General features: G+C 42.1%; 1 protein-coding gene across 1 annotated transcript; it reads right to left on the bottom strand.

The window, feature by feature from the left end:
* Positions 1-8,569: 8,569 nt before the first annotated feature.
* On the bottom strand, positions 8,570-10,065 carry LOC123396527 (zinc finger protein 1-like). The gene has a single exon (XM_045091442.1). The coding sequence runs from the start codon at positions 9,580-9,582 to the stop codon at positions 8,887-8,889; it is 696 nt and encodes a 231-aa protein (XP_044947377.1). The 5' UTR covers positions 9,583-10,065; the 3' UTR covers positions 8,570-8,886.
* Positions 10,066-10,397: the final 332 nt, after the last annotated feature.

Genomic DNA, 10,397 nt, shown 5'->3' with positions numbered 1-10,397 from the left:
GATTGCCAAAGTGTACGGGTTCGGTGAGCGCCCACAAGGGTTGCCATTTTTACGGGTTAAGTGATCGCCCTAAAGGGTCCTTTAGTGGAATCACAACATCTTGCATTGTGCGAGGGCTTGAGGAGATTACGATGGTCCTAGTGGCTTCTTGGGGAGCATTGTGCCTCCACACCGCTGCAAATGGAGATTAGCATCCGCAAGGGTGTGAACTTGGGGATACCTCGTCGTCTCCATGTGCCTCGGTTTTCTCTTACCCGAGCCCTTTACTTATGCACTTTACTTTGTGATAGCCATATTGTCTCTTGTTATATATCTTGATATCACTTAGTTGTTTACCTTGCTTAGCATAAGTTGTTGGTGCACATAGGTGAGCCTATTTTTCTTAGGTTTTGTGCTTGACTAATTAAACGCTAGTTTTATTTTGCATTTGTTCAAGGATAAAGGTGATTATTTTAAAGCACTTATTCACCCCCCTCTAGGAGACATCCACATCCTTTCATCATTGCGGTCTACAAATGCTAGATAACACAAATCAAACAAACAAGGAGAAACAACATATACAAACACATAGTAGGTACAAAACATAAAGATGCAAAGGGCAAGTAACTTTCGATGTAAACAATATAAGTATAAATTAGCACAAAGAGGAGCATTAGATTCACTGCAAACATCGCTCTATTCACTGACAAAAACCTTGGTGATGAAACACGAACCATTGCCTAAATCATTTTTGTGATGGTCCACCGTCATGTGGTGTTCTTTCTCCCGGGGTAGCGCCCTAGCCAACTTTGGCGACATTATTTTCAGGGATAGTTTTTTGCAGTGTGGCAGAAAATGTTTGTTTTCACCAAAAATCTCGGTGGTTTACAAAAAAAAGGAGTGTTGGTGAGAAAATTTATAACATATTAGAATCAATTTTTTTGGGTATAAGTTTAGATGTTTGGCAGGCTGGGAAACAGGAAAAAATTGTGATGTGGTCTTGAAAACAAAGTTTTTGGTTTATCTAATGGATATTGGTTGAGATGCTCATAATGAAATCCATTAAGAATATATGTGTATGCTATCATTTTACTGAACTATGAGATGACATGTTAATTCTTAAACAAAGCATGAACATGAGAATATGATCACATAGACTAATATAGCATTATAGGTTCATACATGGAACAAACAATTGATACATCAGCAACATCATTCACAAAAGCATTGCAAATCACGAGTAGGAGTGTTCGGACATCAATAAGAAGTGCAACAATAACATAGAACTACTCTTCATCATATTACATAGATTGCCCATGAATGGGTGTGGCAAAGAGGATAATTTCATGATACGTCCATTTTGCATCTTGATTTCTTGTTGATATTTATATTGTTCTTGGTCATTATTCCACTTTATGATACAATTCTAATGCATTTTCTCTCTTAATTTGCAAGATCTACACAAAGCGGGAAACTACGTGAAACTGGAATCCTGGACTTGAAAGACATGGAAAAAATTGGAAATTTTCTCGACTCTAAATGACCTGACACTTCACGATGTTTTTATGGAATATCTAAGAATTACTAGAGCAAATTAGTACGGGAGGGGGCCATGTGTTGGTGCCAAGCCAAGAGGGCGCGCCCAGGGGGTGGGCGCGCCCTGATGGCTTGGGAGGCCCATAGCCGGCCTCTGACTCCCTTTTTCTGTTATATGATGGATTTTTACCTACAAAGAATAAAGATGATAATTTCGGGACGAAGCACCGCCGTCTGGAGGCAAAAACCTGGGTAGATGCCCTTTTTCTCTCTGGCAGAGTGATTTTGCTAGGGAAACTTCCCTTCGGGAGGAAAAAAAATCAAAGCCATCGTCATCATCAATGCTTCCTCCTTCATGGGAGGGCCAATCTTCATAAACATCTTCATCGACACCATCTCATCTCAAACCTAGTTCATCTCTTGTATGCAATCCTTGTCTCAAAACCTCGAATTGATAGCTGGAGGCTACTAGTAGTGTTGATTACATCTTGTAGTTGATGCTTGTTGGTTTACTTGGTGGAAGATAACTTGTTCATATCCTTTATCATATTCATTAGACCTCTGATATTGAACATGGTGATGATTTTTGAGTAGTTATTTTTGTTCTCGAGGACAAGGAGAAGTCTTGTTATAAGTAATCACGTGAACTTGGTATTCGTTTGCTATTTTGTTGATATGTATGTAGTTGCTTCCTTTAGTGGTGTCATGTGAACGTCGACTACATGACACTTCACCATATTTGGGACTAAGGGGAGGCATTGTGGAGTAATAACTAGATGATGGGCTGCTACAGTGATAGAAGCTTAAACCCTAGCTTATGTGTTTTTCCATAAGGGGCTGATTTGGATCCACATGTTTCATGCTATGGTTAGACTTATCTTAATTCTTTTGTTGTAGTTGCGGATGCTTGCGAGAGGGGGTAATCATAAGTAGGTTTCTTGTTCAAGTAAGGACAACACCTAAGCACCGGTCTAGCCACATATCAAATTATCAAAGTAACAAATGTGAATCAACTCAACATGATGAACATGACTAGATGACAATTCCCATGTGCCCTTGCGAGCACTTTACTTTATATAAGAGAAATTTCAGGCTTGTCCTTTGCTCTAAAAAGGACTAGGCCACCTTTCTGCACACTTGCTACTTTTGTTACTTGTTACTTGTTATGAATTATCTTGCTACAAAACTATCTATCAGTGTTACTCAGAACACTTGGAGAGAATACCATGATGAAAACCGCTTGTCATTTTCTTCTGCTCATCGTTGGGTTCGACACTCTTAATTATCAAAAGGACTACGATTGACCTCCTATACTTGTGGGTCATCATGAATCTTTTCTGGCACCGTTGCCGGGGAGTGAAGCACCTTTGGTTAGCGAAATTTGGTAAGGAAACATTTTTGCTACATGCTGAAATTTATTGTTGCTTGTTACTATGGAAGATAATCCTTTGAGGGGATTTTTTTTGTTTATTTCACCCCGAACAGAAGTGGAAAAAGTTTCTCCTCAACCTACTGAACCTACTGAAAATATTTACTATGAAATTCCTTCGGGTATGTTAGAGAAACCGCTAGCTAATCCTTATGCACGAGAGGAACAAGTCATCCTGATTTGCACTTGATATATATAGATAAGATTTGTGGATTATTTAACCTTGCAGGTATCTCCGAGGATGGAGTTAAGAAGAAGGTATTCTCTTTATATTTTGAGGGAAAAGCATTTATTTGGTACATGCTATTGGATGATGGTGGAACATGGGAATAGAATCGACTGAAATTGGAATTCCATCAGAAATGTTTCTCCTATGCATCAGGTTCATCGTGATCGGAAGTATATCTATAATTTTTGGCCTCGTGAAGGATAAAGTATTCCTCAATCTTGGGGGAGGTTTAAGTATATGATGCACACATGCCCCAATCATGAGCTCCCAAGAAAAATAATACTTCAAAACATTTATGATCGCCTTTCTTATGATGATCGATCGATGCTTGATTCTTCTTCTACTCGTTCCTTCATGAATAAGACTATTGACTTCAAATGGGATCTTTTGGAGAGAATTAAACTCAAGTCTAAAGATTGGGAACTCGACAAAGGTAAAGAATCAGATTTAAAGCTTGAGTTTGATTGTGTTATATCTTTTATGAAAACATATACTTTTCATAATTTGAGCAATAAATATGGGCTTGACAGTCAGATGATGGCTTATACGTGTGCACCATTCGATATTCATGTTGATCTCCCAAAGGAGAATTGGAATAAATTTCATCCACCTATTGAATAATTTTTAGAGGAAACTATTGAAGTTAAAGATGAAACAATTAATGTTGATCTAGTTGTGCCTGCTGCTTACATTGAGAAACCACCTTTTTCTGTTAAGATTAAGGAACATGCTAAAGCTGCAACCGCAGTTAATTAAAGCAATGTCAGGAGACCCAAACCTTCTGAACAAATAATTTAAAACCTAATATTACCATGGTTAACAATCTCTTGGTTGATAACATTGATGGCCAGGTTATCTATTTCCGCGATGAGGCTTCTAGAATTGCAAAACCTTCTAGAAACAAACAAGATATGTTAGGTAAAAATAAACCAGTTGTTGGCATGCTTGTTGTTTCTGTTAAGATTGGGGATCATTGCTATCATGGTTTATGTGATATGGGTGCTAGTGTAGTTCTACAACTTTTACTTTATATCAAGAAATTATGAATAATATATCATCCTCTGAGATTGAAGACATTGATGTCACTATCAAACTTGCCAATAGAGACACTATTTCACAAGTTGGGATTGTTAGAGATGTTGAAGTCCTGTGTGGAAAGTTCAAGTACCCCACTGATTTGTTAGTACTTGGTTCACTACAAGATAATTTTTTGTCCCATTATATTTGGTAGGCCTTTCTTGAATACCGTTAATGCTAGAATTAATTGTGTTACAGAAAAGGTTAAAGTAAGTTTTGGTGATGTGTCTCATGAATTTAATTTCTCTAAGTTTGGCAGACAACTACATGAGAAAGACTTACCTAGTAAAGATGAAATTATTGGTCCTGCTTCTATTGTCGTGCCTCCTAGTGATCCTTTGGAACGATATTTTCTAGACCATGAAAATGATATGCATATGAATGGGACAAATGAAATAGATGAGATATTCTTTAAGCAAGCACCTATCCCAAAACACAATTTGCGTGTTGACATTCTAGGAGATCCTCTCCCACCTAAGGGAGATCAAGTGTTTGAATTAAAGAAATTACCTCACACTTTGAAATATGCTTATCTTGATGAAAAGAAGACATATCGTGTTATTATTAGTGCTAAACTTTCAGAGCATGAGGAAAATAGATTACGTAAAACTCTTAAGAAGCACTGAGCTCCTATTGGATATACTCTTGATGATCTTAAGGGTATTAGTCCCACTCTATGTCAGCACAACATTAATACAGAACCGTACGCTAAAACTGTCGTTGATCATCAAGGTCGTTTGAATCATAAAATGAAAGAAGTAGTAAGAATAGAAATACCAAAGCTCGTGGAGGCAGGTATAATTTATCCTATTGCTGATAGTAGATGGGTAAGTCCCATTCATTGTGTTCCTAAGAAAGGAGGTATAACCGTTGTTCCAAATGACAAAAATGAACATATCCCACAGAGAACTGTAACTGTTTATAGGATGGTAATTGATTTTAGAAAATTAAACAAATCTACTAGAAAAGATCATTACCCCTTGAATTTTACTGATCGAATGTTAGAATGACTATCTAAGCATACACACTTTTGCTTTCTTGACGCATATTCTCGTTTCTCATATTTTGGTCCCGTATGTCAGATTCTTTGACTCCTCAAACATGGTGGGGCGGTTGTTAGTATACGTTGACAGTTCTAGTGACATTTTTTATCCATCGCATAAGATAGTTTCATTGACGTACTTTTGGTTCGTCACCTAAGATACGATCTTGCGTGACAGAGGGAGTGGTACCATAAATATTTTATTTTTTATGAAGGCGCTTCGGTGATGGTGGGGGTGACGACCGAAAAACATCACCGTTGTATTTTCAGTCATGAAAAACGGTTATACATGTCACAAGTGAAGTGCAAAATAGAGCAAATTTGGTAGTGGTTGACAAATATGATGACCATCCACTTGTCCTGGATTGAACCACAATGAATTGTGAACATCATTTTTTCATGAACTAACCAAGTCTCTAATGCCCTTCATAAACCTACTGATCAAGTTTGAGCTTGATGGTTCCCAACCAAGTTCTTTTTTGTGGATCAACTTATGATCTATTCATCTTTAATTATGACAGTACAACAAACACTATAAATAATAAAAATTACATCCAGATCGATAGTCACAATAGGCTTGACAACCCAAAATGTCTTATTTACTTAAAAAACCACTTTTGCCACAAACAAACTTGGCAAAATTTGCCAACACTACCAGTTCTAAGTGAATAATGACCATCGACAATTAGAGGCTTAGGAATGTTACCCTTGGGACATTTTGAAGATATCTGCCCCTTCTCACAACAAATATATCAACATGTACTCTCCATTCCCATCTTCTTTATTTTCTCAACTTCTCATCAAATATAGCAACTTGTACTCTCCCTCCCTATCTTCTTTGTTTTCTCAACTTGGGAAGCATTAACTTGGTTCATCATGGGTAGTGACCAATCTCCAAAACTCAATGCATATCATTTGCTTGGTGGATTTCATCAATCTATCCAATATTCTTCATACATTGCCTATGAAATTTCCTTCAAATACATCTCAATGGAAAACAATAGTTCATGGGGATTGACATTAATTAGCAAAACTGCAGATGGGGACTACATGCACCTTCATCTGGCTTGTTTCTGCAACAAGGATGTCATGGAAAATATCATGGCTTTTTTGCGAGAAAAATATCATCACATGTTGTGTGATCATACACAATATGATCATACATGATCAGAGAGATATTCCAGACCCTTTTCACTATGAAGATAATGGCACTATTGCCGGGCCTCGCAGGCACACATAGGACGCATTCAAACATTTCTTGAGGCAATACTGAAAGATTCAAGATCGGACTCCCATGATCTACTGAAGGAGGATCTCATTGAGCATCATACATAGTTTGGTGGGAGATAGCGTGTTTAAGTTACTTTAAAATTCATTTTGTGACTTGAAAAATTATTTGATTGGATTATTCGTTGCATTTGGATTATGTGTTAATTTGGATGATCTATTACACTAGGATTAATGGTTTGTAATAATATTTGTTGAATTATGCTCAGAGTTTGATCTATACTATTGTAAATAGGCTAGAAAGAACACATGAGACAATAACAGATGGATCCTACTTATGGAACAAATATGGAGCCTGCATTATGCAGCTTGTATTTGCGCTCAACCTGTAAAACATTATGAAGCACGCTACAATATGTGTTTCTTTGAACCATGCTCATATGTGTTTACCGACCACCCTTTGAACTTGGGAAATGTTATCTCGCCAATATCCTCTGGGATCATTTTCCCGACGAATGCCTCAAACATGCAATGCCATAGTAACTAAAGAATGACAAAACAATTTGCCACGATGCACAAAAAGATTGTCATCCGTTTGATCATGATCTGACGGTTTCGAAGGTGCTCTCTAGAAGCCCTAAACAATCTCACGTTCCATGGGTATCGGGGTCCTTGAACTTTAGCATGCGGGGACGATATTCACAAATATTTATCTTTCACAAAGAAAAGAAAAAACAGAAATATTTGACGGAACGTACTAGAAACGAGATTGTAGAGGCGCACAATCCTGCTCCTCGATTGGTCTCTCTCGATCTTTATGCTTGGGTCCTCATGTCTGACCCGTACCAGAGCTTCTACCTGCCATTCATTCCTAAAATAGTTGAATTACCTATGGGGCTGACTCACTCTCTTCAACTCTGCTGTAGAGTGTTCTTAGCTCGCTTGGCCACCAAACAAGGCGATACCTATCTACCAGAAATGAGGCTGACTTCCAACGATACATCACCACTCGGTCATGCATGATCGAGCACTTGAACCGTGTTGAGCAGCGAGAAACACGCGGGAAACTTCCATGGGAAACGTGGCGAGAAATGGAAATTCACTCCTTTCGCGCGCTGCGCAGGGCGGGGGCGGGCATCCGTGGAAATGCGTGAAGCCATGCACACGACACTTCCATGCTGCATGCATGCGTGTTCGCTTTTCCAAGAAAAGAAAAAAAAAATGACCCACGCGTGTTTTGTGTGGGTTTTGAACCATGGTTTCGTCCCTGAAAACGTAATTATCCAAAGGCGATCGAGGCTAATTAACGTGTCCACACATGTGTCTAGACTCTAGAGCACGTACGCGTCCTTATAGTACTTAAGGAACTGTCGAACTGTATGCGTACAAAACAATTCATAAATTGCTAGCAACAGTTCCAGCTAACCGGATGGTGTCGAGCTGGTGCAGGCGGTCACGTTCCATCTGCCACGCAGTTGGTGCACGTCTTGGTGATCGATCGAGGATTCGAGGTTGCTCATCTCTCACAAGCGGAGAATTCTTCAAGCAAGCGATGCCAAGTCTAACCCAGCAAGCATAGTTAATTAAAACACACATGCATGCTTGTTATAGCCGTCTACTAATTAACTCAGCCGTACGTCGGTCTCTAACTAACCACTGGCCAGCACGCTTCAGTTGGTCTTTCCTTCCGGCAAGCAAACCAATTTGAACCGGATAAGCACACACATCATTTTCCCTCTCGATCTGCTGTTTCACACACGTACGTACGGTCACTCAAGACTGAGACGAACGCACGCACACTTGCAAGCCACGACGTACGGCCTCGCAATGCAACCTGCTTGCTTCCTAAGCTACGAAATCTCGAGACGTGTTGACTCGTGCGCCCGCTCCTGGCTTTGGCGCCAAACCTTTGCCATGCTAGCCCATGTGTGCACACAAGCAACTGGCTACGTGGGTCGTGCCGTGTCCGTGCATGAGCTATTTATACGTACGTGCGTAGCCCACACGTGTCCATGGAATTAAGTTAATATATGTAGTGAGAATGTGCTCAAGATCATGAAATCAATATTCGTTAATGATACATATGTACATTATTCATGGACAGATTAACACACACAAACCAAGCAATGAAAGAATCAGTCCTTCGCTAACGAGCTGATGGCCCATACCTATCTAGCTATCTACCTAGCTAGGTCTAATAATCCTGAAGTTACAATGAACAAACCAATTGACTAGAGTTCCTACTTTACAGACACGAATGAAATCGATGGTCATCACTAATCACCAGCAAGCTATAAACAGTTATGCACACCAACTAATTAGCAGGTTCTACCCTAAACTTTGACCAAGTATATGCAGGTTGTCGATTTACGCCGTGAGCATGAGCCTCGGCTTCTTGAAGGAGACGGGGCTGAGAACCTCCTCCCCGTCTTCTGTAACCGCGCACCGCTCCGGGATATCCGGCAGCGCCGGCAGGTTGAGGTCGAAGCCCCGGCTCGCCGGCGTCGCGCTTGCCTTGGCAGCCAGCTTGTGCGTGGGCCCTGCGGCGGCGCTGCCGATGGTGCCGTCGTAGTGGCACCGCTTGTGGCCGCCCAGCGCCTGCCCAGTCGGGAACGTCTTCCCGCACACGTTGCACTCGTGCACCTTGCCGCCTCCGGCGCCGGCCTCGGCATCGCCGGACCCCGACGAGGAAGCCGCCGCCACCGCCGCCTGCGGTTTCCGATCCTCCGCGCCAGCCGGCTTCCGGTGGCTGGCCTTGTGGCCGCCGAGCGCCTGGTAGGACGCGAACACCTTGCCGCAGACGGAGCACCCGTGCGCGGCGGCAGGGGCGCCGTCGCGGTGGCCGTGCGCCAGCATGACGAGGCAGAGCGCGAGGTACTCCTCCTCGCTGGGGTGGAGCGCGCGCTGCCGCCTCGAGCGCTTCCGCCTCGACCACCCCTCCGCCTGCTGCAGCAACGCCGATGCCTCCTCGCCGCTGCTGCTGCTGCTAGACGCCGCCATCTCCTTCCTCGGAGGCGGCGACGGCACCGTCGCCGCAGCTTCAAGAACCGCCTCCACGGCCATGCCAACCAAAGCTCACGCGCGTATATCAGTGAGTAGGAGAGCAACCAGTGGGCAACAAGTAGGGCGAGAGGGAGGAAGAGAAAGTTGTGAGCAGAGCAGCTCCTGCAATGGCGGCTTTATACATACGGGAGGATCGAGCAGCAACGAGTAGTTGGCCTGGCAAAACGTGTGCGCCTGTGACTGTTGGAAAGGGAAGGGATTCTTGAGGTCAACATGCATGACACTTGGAAGTTGGAACACACTAAAATGGGTGGGATCGGATAGAAAGCATTGGACGGATTCATTCGCGCGTGGAATCGGCTACACTCCACGGTATGGGAAATTAGGCGTGGGATGGTGCGGGGAAGACAGGCGGCGCCAACACTGCTCAAGGGATATGGACGTGACGTGTATAGGGAGTGTGTGGTGAGGTTTAATTAAGGCCTCGAGAACGAAACAACACGCATATGTGCCGTGCTTCGGTATCGGCTGTGGGCATGTAGGAGTGGTTTAGACATTACAGAAAAGCAAAGCTAACTGTGTTGTACAATCTTGTCTTATGTAAAAAAGATTGTACACTAAGATTTAAGGATATATATAAGTGGGTGGGCTCCAAGCCTAGTGGTTGTAAAATTCCGCGCTTCAACCCTTTGGTCGAAATTAAACAACATATGACCTTGCTTGAAAAAAAATTCAAGGTCTAACACTTATTCTACCGACAAGGTCAACGACGGTAGGATACAACTGCCTACCGAGAGCGAAACAACACGCATATGTGTCGTGCTTCGGTGTCGGCTGTGGGCCCGTGGCAGTGTTTTAGACATTACAGAAAAGCA

Source organism: Hordeum vulgare, chromosome 5H (genome assembly GCF_904849725.1).
Source record: "Hordeum vulgare subsp. vulgare chromosome 5H, MorexV3_pseudomolecules_assembly, whole genome shotgun sequence".
Lineage (NCBI taxonomy): Eukaryota > Viridiplantae > Streptophyta > Magnoliopsida > Poales > Poaceae > Hordeum > Hordeum vulgare.
The sequence above is the reverse complement of the archived record's forward strand: the minus strand, read 5'-3'. Positions and strand labels throughout refer to the sequence as shown.

Coding starts and splice junctions, on each gene's coding strand:
- LOC123396527 (XM_045091442.1), bottom strand. CDS start 9,582: ATGGCCGTGGAGGCGGTTCTTGAAGCTGCGGCGACGGTGCCGTCGCCG.